Source organism: Equus przewalskii, chromosome 18, assembly GCF_037783145.1.
Source record: "Equus przewalskii isolate Varuska chromosome 18, EquPr2, whole genome shotgun sequence".
NCBI lineage: Eukaryota > Metazoa > Chordata > Mammalia > Perissodactyla > Equidae > Equus > Equus przewalskii.
Window position 1 is genome coordinate 51,021,912 of NC_091848.1, and position 20,693 is coordinate 51,042,604.

The 20,693-nt window shown below is 38.8% G+C and overlaps 1 protein-coding gene across 29 annotated transcripts in view; it reads right to left on the reverse strand.

The window, feature by feature from the left end:
* BBX (BBX high mobility group box domain containing) overlaps nucleotides 1–20,693 on the reverse strand; it is a 263,283-nt gene that overhangs the window by 239,295 nt on the left and 3,295 nt on the right. For 20 of the 29 annotated variants that reach the window (XM_070582825.1, XM_070582859.1, XM_070582826.1 and 17 more), the window contains exon 2: nucleotides 20,592–20,662. Coding sequence is in view for 6 of the 29 variants with exons in the window: in XM_070582859.1 (XP_070438960.1) it covers nucleotides 20,592–20,651 (60 nt within the window). In the remaining 23 variants the exon portion in view is untranslated. Of the gene's footprint in view, nucleotides 1–19,722; nucleotides 19,927–20,591; nucleotides 20,663–20,693 lie in introns of those variants that run through there. The other 9 variants (XM_070582830.1, XM_070582838.1, XM_070582834.1 and 6 more) reach the window with 3 other exon arrangements.

Sequence of the window (20,693 nt, forward strand, 5' to 3'; positions counted from 1 at the left end):
GTCAAGCATGTAGAAACAATCGTCACGTATACAAAGACGACCAAGTTCAATGACTTCATTCACAGAACAGGTACTCAGTGGATGGTCACCAACTCCATTAACTTACTAAAAAGATGTTTTTAGAACCATCGTAAATTCTTTCAAACGTTGCTTCAAGTTCTGCAGGATAACTATAATTTATGCCACCGTGCTGTAACTATGGCTAAGATTTAAACGTATAAATCTTAACAAACAAATTTGAGAATGTCTGACTTCTACTTCATGTTGTCAGAGCAAACACTTCCCTAGCACCATCTCATTCTAATATAAAAGAGTTTGTTTAGATAATTGTTACTTGAAATAGCATTTATACATTTTTAAAGCAAGGAAATAAGTATTGATTAATCTTTCAAACGATCTTGAACATTATGAAGTCTACCTAAAACACTCATTACTCACAAGTCAGATTAAATAAACTAGAGAGCAGTTATGTTAATAGACCACAGCAGAAACTAGTTGGGTAAGAAGTTACTGAGAAAATCAATATAATTACTTTTCCTTCTAAAAATATATCGGCAGTTGGGAGGATAAAGGAACCATATGTTACTTTCAGGTACAATAACTATATCACATTTATAATGAAATAAAGATAGTTTTTCGGGTATGCTGAATGAAAGGCCCAGCATGACAACCAGTTTTCCAAAAATCATGATTAAATATCTAATTCATACATTTTAAATGAATAAGACATATTTAACAAAAAATTTTTCTTGCATTAACATTATGATTACTATGGATTTTTATGAAAGTAAAATATTTTTTGTTATTTAACTCAGAAGTCTCAATCCTTTCCAAAACCTGAAAAGACGTTTTTAAAAAAAGGATATTAATTTCTTATAAAAATAGTCTTGTGAGATAAAATGATGTTATCACATTTCCTAAAATGGTATGACACTAAAATCACTTGAAAATGATTTATTTAATCATGTAGCCCTGTGTATCATGAAATCTGAAAAATAAAGTAAGCAAATAACCAGTGTTCTGACAATGGGCTTTAAAAACCATGGTCCTGTGGGCAGCCTGGTGGTGCAGCGGGTAAGTTCACATGTTCCACTTTGGCAGCCCAGGGTTCACTGGTTCGGATCCCAGGTGCAGACCTACACACCACTTGTCAAGCCATGCTGTGGTAGGCGTCCAACATATAAAGTAGAGGAAGATGGGCATGGATGTTAGCTCAGGGACAGTCTTCCTCAGCAAAAAGAAGAGGATTGGCAGCAGATGTTAGCTGAGGGCTAATCTTCCTCAAAAAAAAAATACTAAAAAATAAATAAATAAAAATTTTTTTAAAACATGGTCCTTAAGTTACAGTAATATTTCCTAAAATTATGATAGTAGTAAATATAAAATTAAGAAACTAGTAATTTATGGCCAGGAAGGACTAGAGAACAAGTGTCATATTCTGGCAAAGTCTAAAGAGTTGAGGAATCAAAATATGGCCGGTGAGTGTCTCCCAGGTCTTGGAGAGAGCGGATCTTCAGAGGGCATAGAAAAGGGAGCCGACTCAAACAAACTTAACATTCTCGAATGAGTCTGCTGTGAAGCAGGAAAGCTCCGGACAGGTCAGGTACTACAGTGTCGGAAAACTGGTCAGGGGCCAGTCGGATCCACACAGAAGGAAAATGTTAAGGATTACCTGGAGGTTTCAGGCGCAATATTCCTACTAGAAACAATCAGCACCTTCGAACTATCATAAACAAGCACAATCCTTTTTACAAACCGGCAACACTTTCCTGCCCTTTCTCCCAGGCTGTGAGGAGGACTGGTAAAGAGCACCACTTCAAAATCTTTGTTTAGAGCCTGTATTTTGTAATCAAGTCACTGAGCTGAAGGAAAGGGCAGCACAACTGTGGTTATAACTCCTTAACGCATCATCACTACCTACTGGGCGCCTAAAACTCAACCAGGGAAGCACCACAGACTGCTCACGGGGTAATGGGGTTCCTGCTGGACAGCCCGCCACCCGCCACTCCTCCCTTGAGAATGAGAAAGGTAATTACTGCTCCTGTTAAGAAAACAATTCCACGGACCAGCGCGAAGACGGCGAACGCATTACTATCTTTCCGAACAGGCAGAAGACTAACTCGTCTACAATCCCAAGAGCCCCAACCACCACCCTCAAGTCAGACAAGCGGCGTGCCGAGACCTTCTGCTTCCAACCAAACAGAAGGCACCGATCTGCTGTCACCACTCTCCCACGCAAATTAAAAGCTTTCATTTCCATTTAGCTGCCACTTAAGATTTATAAAAGGTTCGTTTTTCCTTTCGTTCTCTTAACTCACGTCCTCACAGAGCATACTTTCCTCGTCACAGGTTGCCAATTTGGGGTACGTTAAAAACTCCATCAAGTTGCACTTATAGATGTGACAATTAACTTTTAATGATGGATGAAAGAAGCGGATGCTTCAAGTCATTCTGCATTCTATTACTGCACCCATCTAATAAAGAAAAGCTCTCTTATAAAGGTCAGAGAATTTTCTTCTTTAATCAGAACTCTGAAAGACAGACTAACTTTGAAAATATATTAAATTGGTTGGGCCAAGAGATGTGAAGAGAATATACAGCCTTTTGTCCGTACACTGCAGAGGTAAAGAAAGGTCTCCATTAGCTATTCTTTTAATTTAATTTCTATGATGTTTACAATTTTTAAAATAATAATTTCATAAATAACTAGCATTTTATATTCAAGAGCTCTATTTAAAGTCTTCTAGATGTGATGTTTTAATTTCTGCTGTTTGAAGACATGACCTCCAGGTGTCGGCACAGAGGTTAAGTTCAGGTGCTCTGCTTCAGCAGCCCCAGGTTCACTGGTTTGGATCCCAGGCACTGACCTATGTAATGCTAAGCCATACTGTGGCAGGCATCCCATGTATAAAATAGAGGAAGATGGGCAAGGATGTTAGCTCAGGGCCAATCTTCCTCAGCAAAAAAAAAAAAAAGGAGGATTTGCAGGGGATGTTAGCTCAGAGCTAATCTTCCTCAAAAAAAAAAAAATAGACATGGTCTCCTCAAATATAACTGCCTGCAGGGGCTCCAGGCCATACAGCTATGCAAGCTACACTGGGCACAACCTTAGGGGGTGCCAACCACATCCGAGAGCATACGTCTAGATATTTACTATTACTATAATTTCCCGCTAAAAGGCAGGAAAGTATCTTGATCTAACAAAATCAATCTATTACGATAATTTTCCAACGTTTGGAACTAGGGTATCTTGACAAAACAGTGCTTCTTTCTAATTTACACAAAGGAGCACAAGAGGCTAGCAGCTGCTGGAAGTACCTGGCTCTCATTCTCTGGAAGTTCGGGGCTGGAGGATGGCCACTCCACAGGTGAACTCCCAGGAGAGCTCTGATAAGGCAGACCAAGCTTCCTCTCTGAACAGCAGAGCAGAGGTTAATTTCTCCCAAACATAACAACCTTGACAATATCATCTAGGGTCTCACCTCTATAACGTTTAGTCCACATACACTTGAGTGGATTCAGTAAGGTACAAGGTATGTGGTCAAGACGTCTCACTATAGTAGTTTCTTAATAAGGCCACCATGAGGTGTCACAGTACACAAATCAGTTAAATCACTCTTTTTACAACTAAATCTGTTATGGTTTTACAAACTTCTTTCTCCTCATCAACAGCTATGAGAATTTTACAATTTCAAGGATAGAACAAAATCTAACGGCCCTTAAATAACTTTAAAGGCTCTTCGCTTAAGATTAGGATGCACGGCTCTAAGGCTGGGATGGTTTTTCCTAAGACCAGACTGTAATAAACTTATGGCATTTGATAAACTGGCATGCCATTTAACAATGTGTTATTGTTTCGCGAATTCTTCCTCTGTTTTCACAGGACACAGAGAACAACACCAAAGCCATGTTTCAGTTTATGATCTGTTAGCTTCCAAAATTATGTTATCCTACTAAATAAATTAGAAGTCAACAAGTAAGATAAAATGATTTCAGAGTTAATATGTATACTGTATTACATATAGCTCTATTCTAACAGTGTATGACATTTTAGTTCTTTCATCCTTTTAACCATTTATAAACAAGAACACAAAAAAGTCAGATATTCCTGCTGCGAAAATGGTGCCATCAATTGACTAAAAATATTTCCTACGTCATTTCGGAGCTAAGCAGATTTCTACAGCAAAGCACCAAATCAGAAGTCTCATATCTTGGTTCCAGCTCAGCCACTCACATGGCCTGGGTCCCAGTTCCTTCATCTGAGCCTCGCTTCCTTCAAATTTAAAAAGATGGATTCCACAACTCCAAGATCATTTGCAACGTCCCTTTTAGAGCAAAAATTCTATTATTCCCTTTGAATGTCCATTTTCTGAATTCCAAAACTATTTTCTTTTCTATGCTGAGGCACAACGTCATTTAAATAAAAAAAATCACAGCTATATCATCTCTTAGAATACTATATAATACCAACCTTTTTTAACTTTAGAAGTTTCCCATATACTTAGAATGATTTAAGAAGTAGCTATTAACGAGCAGTTGTGTATATGGCAACCTGCTGGACAATGCAGGAACACAAACAGAGAAAAGCCACTTTTATCCTGGCCAGAACCTCAACGTTACAATTCAACAGGAGCCAAGACAGGTCCGTGGCAGGATGGAGCCGTACAAACACCATGTGGGCAGCGCAAGAGGCAGAATAAAGGAGCGAGCGAGGAGGAGCGTGGCCTCCTCAGATGGAAAGAGCTGGAATGGAACGCCAGCTCCACCACTTACCGGAAGAATGACCTTGGGCAAGTTGCCTGAGCCTCGGAGATTCAAAGCCCTCATCTAAAATGGAGATGGGAATTCCTTCCTCACTGGCCGTTTCAAGGTCAAAGAGAGGGACCACTGGGTTCAACTGCTTAAAAACTGAGGGTGGGGAGGAAGTATACTGAATTATCCTCATGACTTTTATTATTTTCATACTCCATTTTAAATGAAAAGCCAAACCAAAGAAAAGAAAGGTCACAGTTTCTAACCCCTTCCATCTTCACATGCCTTGTTCAATAAACACGGCTTTTCTTCAAACCACAGTTCTTCAACGAACCTCTTCTTTAGCCATTGACACACCATGTCCCAAAGTTGGTATAAATATTCGAATGCAAGTTAGAAAAATTAAACTGAAGTAAAGGGAATCTATAGAAATAAATATTCTACATAAATTGCTTTTCTGTCAGACCTTACATCTTTAAAATAAAAAAGGTTCTGGAACTCTAATGCAATCTCTTATCATTCTCCCAGAGTAAAATAATTACTAGGCCTCTTTACTCAGGGGAACTTTAAGATAAGAGGCTAACAAATAAAACTTTTCTACTATGTAAAATATTAATTGCATAATTGATCCTGTAGTAATTTTTGAGAGAAATAGCTTCCCTGTTATGGTTGGCAGTGGCACTACACTGAATTCTCTAACTGGCCTGTGAAATGTTCTTTTTCTACAAAGTACCAAATTAAAATGCCTTCTAAATTTAAAAACAAAAAAAAACTTTACAACTTGCCTTCATTTCTCTGAAAAACACCAGTTGATATCAAATTATAATATGAATGGGTCCAGAAATGGGTGTAGTCAGATATCTAGATATCAATTCACATTTTCCAATTAATTTTCATTACAATTTCAGAAATACGCCTCCCAGGAAAAAAAAAAAATGGCCTCAATCCATAATCCAAATCTCACTCAAGAATCCTAATGTACACTTCAAAGCACATTCTTTGTCAGTGTGTGGTCCCTACGAATTTAATTCTCCGTCACAAGCTGTAAAAAAGTTCAGTCAAATGGACAGTCGTTCCACATGATCTGAGAACACTTATTTAAATACACAAATAAATTTAAATACACCAGAAATTTAAGGCCTGTTTCACTGGTATCTTAGAGCTCACAGGGCATGAACAATTAAACAACCCATATTGTCTATACCACCGCTATTCCAGGTACTTACAATAACTTATCAGGTTGAAAGCAAGTAAGGTTGAAAGTAAGAAAAAACAAACCTTCGTTCAAATAAGATGCCTTCTGTGCTGCACACTGGCCAGCTCTCTGCAGGAGCAGCCAGAAGACTGGGTCTTGGTCTCAAGGGAGCTACAAACTCAGTGACCTGAGTCGAGCCACTTAACAACGCTGAGCCTGTTTCTTCATCTGCAAAATGGGAATAACGATACCCTCCTGGCTACCTCTCAGCACAGTTACACAGTGCAAGTAAGATGTCCCCGAACCCAGCATAAACTCGAGATCACAGGAATGAGTGTAAGACACAGACGACTACTGCGCTGTTACAGGTGACCAGCTCGCAAGAAAGAAAGATTTGATGACTTGACGACGAAAAGGATGAGAGCAAAGAAGTTTCAACTCTAAAAGCTTTCATTTGAAGACCATGCTGAAGATGCGGGAGTGCTCTGAGAAATTTTTATTCAACTCTAGGAAGCCTGGGCCGACGAAACTGTTTTTGTAAGGGCAAAGGGGGACTTCCCATATTTACTACGAGACATCAGAAATGCAAATGAGAGCAAGGGGATTTATTAATGGTGCAGATGTGGAACTGCTTGAAATAAACCCGTCCTAAGGAGACTGAACTGTGGGAGAGGTAGGGGGCACCCGCCTTAGCCGGCGGGGAAGGCGGCCTTCATCTGGCCCGCTTCGGAAGGAAAGTGCTCATGCCATCACTGCTTCTCAGGGAGGAAGTACTTGTTCTCCCCAACTGGACCACGCTCAAGAAAATGATGGCAGGTTTATTTTATGACCACGAAAGTAGAATTTTTCTCATCTTTTAAAGAGGAAGTCTGAACAAAATAATTCTAAAAAGAGGAGAAAAAATGCAAACTACTTTGTTTCAGTTATCTGTAAATAAATCCAGCCCTAATTCTAACAGTATACATGGGGGTGATCCATGACACATCCCAGCTTTAGTGATGGGGAAGAAGGTACAGGATGATAGCATATTAGAAATAATTCTATTGTAAACTGTTTTCCTCACTGATAAATATGTCAATAGTATGTTAATAATGACCTTTAAATAAACAACCAAATGGGATTTGGCAGTTGTGGTCACCAGAGCACCTCTGGCAGGCACTGCCAAGGCTTAAAAACACATCTGCGTGTGAGGCAGGCGCCGCCCCGCTGGCTTGCCTCAGTGGGGGCAGCATTCATTGACAGGGCTCTGATCTGATGCTGATCCGCTCCTGCAGGCAGGCCTCCTATACCCACAACGTAGTATAAAACTGAGCAATCCAACAAAAACTAATCAGACCTACTGTACTGTGTCCTAGGCCCTGTGGGTACAAAGATGAGTAAAATCCAGATCTTACTGCTTACGAAGGTCACAGATTTTGCTTTACAGTCTCAGGTCACCAACCTCAGATGTTCTTACTGACACTGGGAACCCCACATTGGCTGTCTCTATCTGCCTACTGATAGCTAGTCTATCTTCACTCTCTGTCCCGCTTTAGGGGACCTCCTGGGACTAACCTTTCCATGCCCATGGATCTGTGGCCTCTGCCAGATCCCTCAGGCTGAGCCACTCACTGTCCACGCCCCGACTCAGTCAACTCATATTTACTGAGTTCCTACCAGGTGGCAGACAATTTCATAGGCACAGGAGATACAGCAACGAACAAAAATGGTCTCTATTCTTACCAGATCCCTGGTACTGAGCTAGACCATCCGCATTCCTACCAAGTAGCCAAACTCTGCCTATGAGTTCAAGAGTACCTACTGAGCTCCAACCACATCCCATGGGCTGAGGACACAGCACGCAGCAAAACCAAGTCCCTGATCTCATGGAACTTACCCAAACTTGGGGTGACACTGCCCACCTTAAACCAATGGTCTCCAAAGTGGGGTTCTCAAGCCCCAAAAGATGAACAAAACAAAGTCCACTGGAGTAATGAGATGAAAATATTAGAATTTTTCTTTATATTCAATTTATCTATCTTTTTTATTTCTAAGCTATTTATACTTTATTAAGTACATAATATATTAATAGCCCAGTATATGTTAATTATAAATAAATGTACACATATTGAGGATACATGCTCAAATTCTTTTACTGAGGGGGACAGCATTTAAAAAGTCTGGAGGCCATGGGCTTAGCTGATGACACATCTGGAGTGAACTGGTTGGCCCAGGTGGGGTTAGCCTGGAATGCCCACTAGATTCATTTTCTGCCTGATGGATTCAAGTCAGCATTTTGCAAGGATGCCTAAACATTTAGCTATACAACTAAAGTTCAGGGCCATCCCAATTTCCCTTCCCTAATCATCTCCTATTGCCCTATACTCACCATTCCTGAGCCCCATGGATATTACAGCATCTCTACTTTCTATTCCACATTTGACATATGTGTGTCATTACTATACTAGAAACATCCTGAGGCCAGAGCCATTATTTTTTTACTCTGCAAGCCCCAGAATTCCTAACCCAGCTTTAAATATTATGGGTACTCAATAAACACGTAACATAAAATAATGACAATTCAATATATGGAACGCAGAATTACCAAAAAGGTATTATTTGCTCTACCAAAATTTCATAAAATGATTAGTACTGTATTCCTTTACGCAGCTCCCTGACGTGTACCTAATACAGGGACCTGGGAATAGTAAAACTTGAATCTGTAAAATCAGTAACCACTGCAAGTCAGAGATCAATTAGAAATGCAAACGAAGCATTCTGAAATCATAATTCGTCCATAAGAATATACAAATAGTTAATTTTGAAAAACAAATTAAGTCAAAACTTTTCAGGAAAACATCTTTAATGAAGAAAAGTACCGATCATCCTAATTCTTAAGACCTATATATTAAAGGCCAGCTAGCTGTATTTGAAATATATGTCAGGAATGACATATACGGTCACATTAAAAAGACAAATGAAAGAAAAGGAAATTCACTTCCTAACAACTGAACCCTGATCACAATTCCTTATGCAGTAAACTCACCGCTGTGTGTGTGAGGTCCTCACATGAGGAGCTGTGTCAACCTGTGATCCCATTCCTCAAGACCTTTCAAGGCACAGAAAACCTGTGTATGGATTTGCATTATTCATGCAGAGACTATACGTAGAAAATTGTTAAAATAAAACAAAACCCTGGCCTTACAAGAAATCTGAACATGTTCTCTGTGACTACGAAGAATGTATAGCACCAAATAAGATGAGAACATATGTCCATATACAAAACTTAGAAAGAAGTTCATTATTATGAGAATTGGTAAATAATGAGACCCGAATAGCCATACCTCCACAATGTCAAACAGCCCCAAGACAGAATGGGAGACTCCCAAGTTATTATTCTGTGTGTCTCTGTTCCTCTTCACTGCTTTAATGTAAACATTAGGGTCATTATCAATGTTGCGAGCTTATGAGGAAATATTTTCCCAGATCAGCTGCTTCTTTATGATTTCGCTTATGAATGTTATTTGTTTGTTATTACAGCACCCAGGGTTGGCATCTGGAACATTGAGCACAACATTTTAGAAACAAAGTTGTAATCTAAACTGGGCTGCTATCCAGAAATGACCCGTCAAAAGAGGGCCACAAATAAAACTGGGTGAAAATGCATACATTGAGAGGGGTAATAAACACAAAAGTCACGATGAAAAGAAGCGACACTGAAGGTTTGATGGAGTCAAGGGGGACTCCCAAGGCCAGGCCTGGGTCCCTAAGCATAAAGGGGAGGAGCACCCCCTCGGGGGCCTTCACAGCTGCAGCTGTAAACACGGGCGGAAAACATCCTGGAAAACCACCTGATGGAAGCACTGGGCATAATTTCTCATCTCCAATCTCTCATGGATAGAAAGCACATTTTCACTTCTTTAGCATCTCATTTTGTGTTTAACATTTAGGCTAGAGAGCTCACTAATATACTTCTAATTAGTACGATTTAAGTAAAAGTAAGTGTTAGCTGGAAGCAGTTTATAATAGTTTTATTGGTATGTGTCTTGACGTCTAGTTCAAACTTATTCTATCAGTGTGCTTTTAACAGGATTTGGTCTATGGCGAATCCTCAAACACTTCCGTGCACTTCAAAAGTCTAGTCATTATAGAATGTGATATTAACAGCAATAAATATGAAAGGAAAAATAAATAAAAAGGAAGTCTAAACACTTGACTGAAACATAACTTTCTAATACAAATTGAAAGCTTTACCAAAAAAAAAAAGTCACAGGCCTTTTACCAAAAGGTAAAAGAATGTACTAACATTTAAATAAAAACCAAATGCAGCTTAGAAGCCTAATTTATAAAATCCACTTTAGTGCTTGGGCCAAATTAGTTTTACAACCCTAATGACAATTAGGACAAACACAGTGCCACAGCAAGAACTCCCCCCATAGTTCAACGTCCCGATCCTACGTAGGAATTAGGCAGTTTTTCAGTGGTATTTACTCAGGACTATTTTATGCCATATCTATTAGAACAGTTAACACAGAATAACTCATACGATAGACATTTACATCTCCTGGACTTTTCCAGCCAGTAGAACACGTTTGCTTTAAGGACAAGGACTGTTCCATATTCATCTTTATATCTTCAAAGTATAAGTCAGCATCAACACACTGTACTCAATCTGTGAAGGCTGAATTAAACTGATAATAGTTTTTGCTACCTGAATCTCACCAACACTTGATCAAATTATTTAATGTGCAAAATGTTCTCTGAACATGACTCAAGAAAATAAGTTGAGGGGCTGGCCCAGTGGTGCAGCAGTTAAGTTTGCATGTTCCGATTTAGCACCCCAGGGTTCACCGGTTCAGATCCCGGGTGCAGACCTATGCACTGCTTACCAAGCCATGCTGTAGCAGGCATCCCACATATAAAGCAGAGGAAGATGGGCACGGATGTTAGCTCAGGGCTAATCTTCTCAAAAAAAAAAAAAAAGAGAGAGAAAATAAGTTGAAAGAAAGGTGTCAAATGGCATAAAACTTATTCAGTTTACAAACCTACTTGAATGAGAACAATATGGAAGTGATTTATTCGGGCGAGATGAAATACAAGAAACGGAAGCTCAACATCTTTGTTAAAATATCACGCAGCTAACACAATCCAAGAGCACACCCTTAATAAGATTATCATCCACAAAAGCTACTTTGCCAAAATAGATAAATACCCTATTTACACATTTCATGGATCAGGGAAAAAGAAAAGCCATTAAAAAAAACCAACAACAAAGAATGACAAACTTTTTATCTTCTATACGTGAATGAGGCTCTGATTTTGCCGAATTTGCAAAAATAAAGATTTAATTTCAGATAAATAGGGCTCTTAGTATAAAAAAGTCACTTTGTATTTTCTAAATGATTTTCTACTTGTATACAAATGTATGATCTATAAAATCTCTTCTACTTATCACAGTAGAAATAAGTTTCCTAGGTAAAACAAATCAAAAGTACCCAGAAACCACCTCAAAAACTGGTAAGTTTGACTGATCCTATACCTAATTCATGTTTGACCACCAGACACTCTGAAATGAAGTCCATGTATCTACTTATTAATTTTCCACTAACAGTGAATTTCTTTGCAAAGCAAATGTCAAAAAACTATTTTATAACATTATCCACATTATACTGGGAAATTCCTTTCGTAAAATATATTCACTGAGTAAGTATTAAAAAGTATCAGAGTAAAGGCATATTCAGAATATTCAGCTGGGAAAACTCAAGCCTTCATGAAAGAACGAATGATTTTTACTGATGTACCAGAGGAATAAACAAATAGTAAAAACAGTAACTGTTGTTACTAAACATTTCTACATTAGATACACCAACTAGGAAGAAAGTTCACTAAACGTCAATTTATAAACTAAGCTTGGGGCTGGCTCAGTCTTGACTGTGACCTCCCTGATGGAAACTGACCAGAGTCCCCAGCTCAGAGACCTTCTCATCCACCTCCTGTAAGCGTGGTAGAGACCAGCAGTCTAGCCCCATGACTCCAAAATGAAGGGGATTTCTCTTCCAAGAGGAAAAAAAAAAAAAACTGAGGGGAATACTTGGCTGAAAGTTGCCCCCAACCTTTCATTCTAACCTCTTGAAATGTGGCCCTAAAGACAGGTAAATACAGAAAAAGCCCAAGAGACTGGGGCACGGCAGACAGGTGTCCTAAGCCTGGCACAGTCACGTGCTACCTGTGTGACCTCAGACAACTCACTACACCTGGGACTGAGCTTCCTCATCATTGAAATAGGGTGACCTCTCATCAGAAAGGTGTTGTGAAAAATAAAGTAGTAAAAATAAAACTTGAGCTTCATAGGGAGGTCCTCGGTCGAAATTATCTTTCTCCCTTCCTCCCAGAGTAAAATACTATTTGAGAAACTCTTCTAAAAACCGCTTTCAACTTTCCCTTAAACACAAATGAACCAGTGTAGCCATTCTATCACCGTAAGACACAAAACGGCTGGATAAGGAGTTTACTTCAACTTATTTCATAAAAACAACAAGCGACTTTGCTTCACATAGCCCTGCTCAAGGCTCCTCGTAATCCCCTCTGAAATGACCCTTACACACGGGGAACTGTGCAAGTCTCAAACTCACAGACAACAACTCTATTATATGAGTAACGATACATACTAAAAGAACTCAAAAACTGCAAACGAATCTTTAAAATCAAATGATGGTAAAAAAAAAGTTCAACTCTACATTCCCATTCTTAAACATTTGTAAGCAGTATTACAGATGCACATTAGTGAATACAATAAGTGGAGAGAGAAAAAAGATAGGATAGAGGAAAGAGGGGAAGAGAAGGGAGAGGAAGGAAGAAAGAAAGGAGAGAAAAGAGGAAGAAAGGAAGGAGGGAGAGAGGGGAGGGAAAGAAAAAAATGATAACTTCAGTAACTCGGAAGATAATCACAATTTGACAGCTGGATGTGAGAATTATTTTCTCATTTTGTTCCATGCTCCAGCACATTCCCTTTGCAGTCAACGAGAACGCCACACTTGGGTGAGTTTTGAGAGGTGCACCAAAAGCTGAAAAACAACTCAGCATTTTTTAATATTAAAAGAATCAGCATTGCTAATAAGACACCCTCTGAATTACTCAGTCTGTGGCTTTCCTACACCAAAGGATGTAGTTGTATCAATAAGTAATAAAAAAATAAACGGTTTCTTTAGCCATTAACAATTTCAGTGTACACCAAATGAAGACTGATTTAAGTATTGCAACGATAACGACAGATCCAATCAGCTATTGCCTTATTCCTAGAGTCATACAGACTCTGCCTCACATCACCCTTTTCATCTTTCTATAGAGGTTTTACAGGAAATTAAAAGTACAAAGCCAAGATCTTCACTTGGTCTTCCAAAGGTAATTACTGAAAATAAAGGTACCTAGAACCTCTATAAAACAATACAACTCAAAAAACATTCTCACCTGAGCGTAGACTAAATTTGCAGAAAACACTTTCTATTTTTACTTTTCGGATAGAAGGAAAGAAAGGTGCAAGTAGCAATCAATAAAATAAAGGAAATATAACCCCTTCATGAAATCTCTCATAACAGTAAATCATAATGAAAGTACCTTAAACTTTGTTCACTATTATAAAAGAAACATCCACCATGGCAGAAGTTTCATATGTTATGCAGATTTCAGTGTATGTTTGTTTGTTTAATAAAACTAACTACAACGACAGAAAAGGAACCAAAATGTCAAAATGGATATATGAGGTTCAGCTAATGGGGGTGTGAGTGTAAGCTTTCCTTATTCAGGAGCCTTTCCCCCTCGCTCAACCTAGCGGGTAAAAACGCTATTAATTACTACCATTTGCTTACCTGACTTGATAACCTCTGACGCCTTCCACCCTTATATCTGAAGCCACAGCGTTTCAACAGACAGTTTGACTGAGTTAATATGTAATGTAAGGAAAAGGACTTGCCAGCTTGCAGTGAAATCAAAATGTTCAGATGATCAGTGATCAAATTAGCAAATGGATTTTCATCGAGTTAAATGGGTAGGAATATCAGACAATTTCACTCTGCAGACTAAGGAAGTTAACACACTAGGACCACAATCGCATATCTGCAACCCTTAGGTCCAGGTATGCTTCAGATTTTTAAGGGTTTTAAAAAGGTCAAAAGGGCATATAGCAAATATTATGTAACATTCCTAGCTAGAGCTAGGAGACCACCTCATAATCAAACGTATTACTATTTCTACAGCAAAATATGTGAATATTCTTTCTAAGTGGGCTTTAAAACTACTTTAAATAGGCCCCTAACAGTTTGGGTCAGGTTTTGCCACCAAACGAATTTTGATGCCAAACTTCCGGAGGAAAAGAAAGCTTTTAGCTTTTCAGAGACTTTTTAAATAAAGGCTTGTGAATATATATCTGATTCCACTACAAACCAAAGCACAAAGACATTTTCAACATACAGAGAGTTTATTAATTGCTGGGAGATGAAAAAGTACGGCAAAGTAAAATTTAGCAAAGCAGAAAGACGTTCCAGGCAAATATTAACTTTAAAAATTAGGAAACGCAAAGTTATTTAATTTTAACTTATTCAGATAAATTACACGAATGTTGAGACTACCTAAAAATAAACGTCGATGGTAGAGACAATGTGTATTTGAGGAAGTTAGTGCCCACCAGAACTGTGTCGTCTTTGGCGCTTTCTCTGCGTTTGACCACCGGCTGCCTCTTCCCCAGCTTTTAGTTGTCACACTGTTTGAGATTTCAGGGATTTAGTGTATTTCCCATTCATCTTCTCCTTCGCTTGCCCCTCTTTTTTAAGCGCCTATTTTTTGCAATGTAATTTGTAGAGCACTGTGGATGTACCCCTTCTCAATCTTCACGCCTTGACACGGGGTAAGTTTTAACTGGTTATGAGGAGTGCCCCAAGTAATGAGCTACACACAGTCAACACACCACAGTTTATAAAGGACTTTACATGTGTGTGTACGGGTATGTTCAAGGTTTTCATTATGATTACATCATTCTTCCTAGTATTCTGATATACTTTCTTGATTGAGAAAGAAGCGGCTTTATCACACTGTGAACTACCTATGAAATCTACCGCATAATTTACCTGTCTATAACTAGGGAAATCATACCGGCCCACATGTAACCATCAGTCAGTCGCATTGCGTCTTGGTAGATGAAAGTTTGAGAAGTGATGCTCTTAGACATTCCAAGATGTATCAAAGTCACAGAGAGAATGCCCAGGGCTGTCAACTAACCATTATGAAATAGGAAAAGAGCTGTTCTGCTGTCCTGAGCTATGTCTTTCTAAACAGGTGGGAAAATCCTTCTGCAAACGTGCGGGAGTACCGTACTTAACCGGCTTGCTTAACTGGCTTGCCTCGGCTGTTCTTTTCCTATTTCCTTCGGTAACAAATTACTTATCCAACACCTCATATCCAGCTAAAAACGCACCTGTGTTTCATACCAGGGTTTAGAGCAAACGAAAATTAAGACACAGCTTCTAAGAATTTCAAACAGGGGGAGCTGGGATGGGGTGAGATATAACTATAAAAACATACACTGTATATTGAGTGCTGACTATGGAGAAAGGTCATTACAGACATTGTCTTATGTAATTCTCATTCTGGTGCATGGTAAATATTAATATGCCCTTTAGCACATGCGATACTGGAAGTTTATTCTGAAGCGACAAGCTCCAAGTCCCTCAGCTAGTAAGCAATGAGGCAGCGGGAACGGAACCCAGGGCTCTCTGGCTGCAAAGCCTCTGCTCCTTCTACTACCCTCGCTACTCCGGGAACAGCTGCAGAGGGCGACGAGGGCCCTCTCAGTATTGTAAACCTGCGGACTGACACAGTAAAGAATCCTGAAGCTGGAGGAGACCTCAGCAAGGCACTCTCAACTCTACATTCAGCGCATGACTCCCATTCAATCTTGAGCCATCTGTCCTTCACACCAGTGTCTCTCCAAGTGTGTCAGAGGACCTCGAACCTGCTTCAGAACCACCCCAGTCCTAGTTAAAATGCAGATTCCTGGGCTCTACCCCAGACACACTGATTCCGAAGATCTGGGGATGCAGCCTGGGGACCTTCATTTTTAGCAAGCACTCCAGGTTGTTGTTTTTCAAACTGTCAGTCATAAAATCAACTTAGCGAAGGACACCCTCTATTCTGTTTTTAATAAAATAGTTTGAAACAGATCAGATTTATAAAGATGAGATAGGAATAGAAAATACCGGACAGCACTGCTCTCAGTACTGTTTCAGGAAACTTTTGTTTCAGTTTTCATATGGGGATCAGGATATAAAAAGTACTTCTTACCATACATCTCAGTCGAAAACATCTGAGAAACACAGCTGCTGTAAACAACTTTTATGCTTGTTCTTATTTCTCCTTTAAAATAAGTTCTCAGGGGCAAGTCCCCGTGGCCTAGTGGTTAAGTTTGGCACACTCCACTTCAGCAGCCTGGGTTCAGGTCCCGGGCATGGACCTACACCACTCATTTGTCAGTGGCCATGCTGTGGCAGCAGCTCACATACAAAAAGAAGAAGACTGTCAACAGATGTTAGCTCAGGCAAATCTTTCTCAGGAAAAAAAAAAACCTCACAAAATTGCTAGCAGAGCGAGAGTCAACACTGGACAAAAACAGATTCTCCACTTGCTCCAATCTGCTCTCCTCAAAAGTCTAGGATGATATGAAGTGATTAAGTCATTTAAAGTAAGTTATTGATCTTTTATTTATCCCCTTCACAAAAATCCAAACTTCTATGTCTTTTTTAGGATCTCAAGCATTCCATTCCAGGAGCTTCTGTTTCATTCTCTGATCTTTTCACCCAAGGGCCATGTTTAACTACCGGTTTAATTATTTAATCAACATTCTATGAATTTTTTTATTTTTCTAAGATTTCATAAAATCCAATTCATTCTTATTAATTTTTACCTTGTATTTCATACAACCTGCTCACTACCTGAAGTTATTTCACTATCTAGATTTTTGAACCAACTCACATATTTTCACTTACTAAGTTTACATTTTGGTAGGTGTGTCAATGCTTCCCGCTCTATATTTAATCCCTTAAGTCTTTCATTCCGTTGGTCTCTCATTCCCTCTCTATTTATATACATTTTTAGATAGAATTCTTTATTGCTTGCCTCCTTTTGCATTTCCATTGTGTAATTGGTACTTACTTCAATCCTCACGTTATCTTTTTCTTTCAAAGAAAAAAAAAAGAAAACAATCCCCATTAATACATGAGGATTTTCTGGGGATGTCTTTACAGTTTTAAAATGACGTCCAGGTGTTTCAAGGAACTGTAATTGCCTCAGGGATAAAATGAACACACATGAATACTGACTGAAGCTGTTCTCAAAAAGTGCTTCCCTCAAGTCCGTCTTAAAACATAGAAATCGCTACAATTCGACTCTGTATGTGCTGACTGCCCTTGAGCTGGTACAAACCCACTGAATGATTACAGTCACAGAATCTTCAAGCTGGAAGCAGCTTCACTCAGCCCTTAGCCTTAGTCCTTACTACCTTCAGAGCAGTGCTTGTCCAAGTGCAGCCGGAGGACTGCCTGCATCCGACTTACCTGGGGCACTCGATAAAAACAAAGGCGTGAAATCACAATGTTTCTATAATTTGGGTTTGTTTTTATTTCACAGGGAGAGGAGGGAAGCTGACTAAAACTATAGGAGAGACACCCCTCAGACCTACTGTAAAAGGTACCCGCAGTGGTGGATTGTTAAAACACATAGTGGACTTCAAACTACAAGTTCAAGAAGCGTCATCTTCTTAAGCTAAGCACCTGCTTAAGTTTAAATCTTAAAATACAGGTATGCCACACTCGTGGTGATGCAACATGTCAATATCAATTGCCTAAATTTATTAAGTTAGCGCACTTAAAAACCACAATTTTAAACATTCTCTGCACTTTTCTAAGACACTAATAATGTCAAGGATTTCCTTCAGCACAGCAAAAACAGGCACTTCTGTAACGAGACTACTTTCAAAAAGTTTTTTTTCATAGGGTTGAGCCGTGAAGTCTTTATTACTTCCATTAAAGATTTCTAATATAAAAGTAATCGATATTCATGGTAAGATTCAGTTAAAAATATGGTCCCTTGCTTTACCAGTCTCTTCACGAAACGTAGGAAAACGTAAACTGTACTTGTGCTGGCTGATGATTAATAATTAGAAATTATGTTTGTAATTTTACTGAAAAATGCGGCTTTATAAATACTTTAGCTGCTGAGTTAGATTTTCATGAGTTACACCACATTATTTTGAGAGTTGTTCCTTTTTTACTACAAATGAAAAACCTTATCAATTACATAGCTACTTACAGCACAAGCAAACCATAATGATATGTTCATCCTACTTTCACTCAAAGCTATGTTCTAAATTCAACGTCTAAACAAATCTCCTCTGTTTCAATGGATTAAGTATAAAGCTCATGTCTATAAAGTCAAAGGTGGCATACACTTTCCAAGCGGTATAGCAGAGCTACACGTATGTGAAAAGCAGAGCTATCTCACAAACTCTGAAACCTGGAACTTTAACTTGGATACAAAGATCAAGATGGATTAAAAAACAGAAAGAAGTCAAAACTGCAAATTTTTGTTAAAATCTAAGTCTCTACTGGAAGATTCTTCCTAAGATTGCCAGAGTACCTCCAAAGATGGAGCACTAAGAAACAACATAGAGGAACCCTCTTTTCAATAGCTAGCACTAAACGTGAAATGCAAATCAAGACTTCAGTTTCACAACTTAACAGAGATATGCAGAATAATAAAATGGGAAGTTTGGAAACTCTTGGCAATGCAGAAGCAAAACCTTTATCTAAATTCTTATTTTGATAATTAAGCCTCAAATCTAATAAATACATTTTAGATGCAAATAACTGGCAATTCATTGTCAGTGTGACCTTTTTAGATCACTACTACGAGTTTTACACTATACCAACTACTGCGACTTCAAAGACCAAGACTCTTCTTTAAAATGCTGTTTTATTGAAGCAGTCATTTGACATCTCAAAGAAATGCAGGAGCTGATCACATCGCTGTTATTCAGGAAATTACTGATTGCCACTTTAAATTTTGAATTGGTCAAATATATTTCCATGGGGAAAGAGCTAACATTAAAAGTTTGCTCCAGCGAACAAAATAATGTGCCTCACATGTATAAATGTGGCGTTCCTTAGTAATCAGGAATGCATTTTGAAGACTCTTGCCATATGTTCAAAAATGAAAAACTTCTCTTGCAAACAAGCTAAAAAAAAAAAAATCAAAGACACTGAAATCCACATATTTTGGTGGGCACTAAATTCATCTTACAGAACCATCTCATTTTGACCGCTCCAATTGGCCTGTTACAGATGTGACATGTCAGGAAGTTCTCTTGACTGTCTGAAATAATGGAATATTTACATTCCATAAAAAATGTTAGACACAGAGCTTATATTTTATATCATCTAAGGTTCTCAGCAATGTCAAAGTATATTTTACTACCAAATGGAACTGCCAGAAAGGCCTGGTCCTCAAAGGTTAAGTTGTCTTAATACTAAGACAACCTTTTAGTATGGTACACAATATCCCAGCAAGCCAGGAAACAAAACAGGCAAGGTCCCTTTTCTTCTTCTTTTATAGAAAACTGAGTTCAAGTCCACTTTCATTCACAAAATATAATCTCCATGTCCTTGATGATAACATTCAAAGCATGACAAGCGATTTACACAATTCAGTACAACCCGGGTTTTTTTTTTTAAATATCAGCAACTTAAGCGTACCTGAGGTGCTCCTGACAATGGAGGGGCAACACTGCAAGTTGGTTTCTGCAGTCTGGGCTCACCGTGCTGCTTTCCAATGTTCTAGAAACCCTCCGTTTTCACCTAGACTGTTACTTCTCACAAACAAACTTTTCAAGCACTTGCTGTCCCACACATCATTTCACCGATTTTTCCATGGGGGGGGGCATATATCTGAAAAAGGCACTGAACGGATTTCAAAGTCGCTGTTTATTATATACACAGGCTGTTAAAATGTACTCAATTTCTCTAAATACATAAATTTTGAAGGAAATTATGATCAATTTGGACAGTTATTTGCCTTTTGAATCAAGCTGGTACACTAAATGCTACATTTACTATACCGCCCAGGCCACCTGTCCCCACCACCAAAGTAACAGTCACAAACAGCACACATCACCCAAGAAAGGGCACCTAGGAAAGAGTAAGCAAATGTCAGTCACCATAACTCGAGAGGCTTTCTGCACAATGCCTCCTTGGGTTTTTAATAATTCTTTTCCCACTTAAGCTGCAACCTTTCTACAATATTATCTCACATTAAATTTCCTAGGCCTTCAACTCTGTGTAAAATTTCATTATCAATTAAAACGCCTATTTGAAAATAAGTTTTCAAATGACACTTACTTGCAGATAAACATGAAATGAACATTTAAACTACCTTAAGATAATAACGGCAGCCGAATTCTAACTACTAAGAATCATAAGTTGACTTCTACTGTGGGAAACTCAGGGAGACAAGCTCTCTGGGATGTTGCAACCCCAATAACGCATCTTCTTCTGTGAACAGTAAGGACTTTACGTTATTACTAACAACCAGCCAGCTTCGCTGGATGAAAAGTCAGCATACTCACCCAGGAAGGCAAATGGAAAGTACACGGGGAGCAAGATGAACCGCGTGCAGCCTTTGTCATATGATAGCGACCTATAAAGTATCAAATAAAGGTACATCAGCA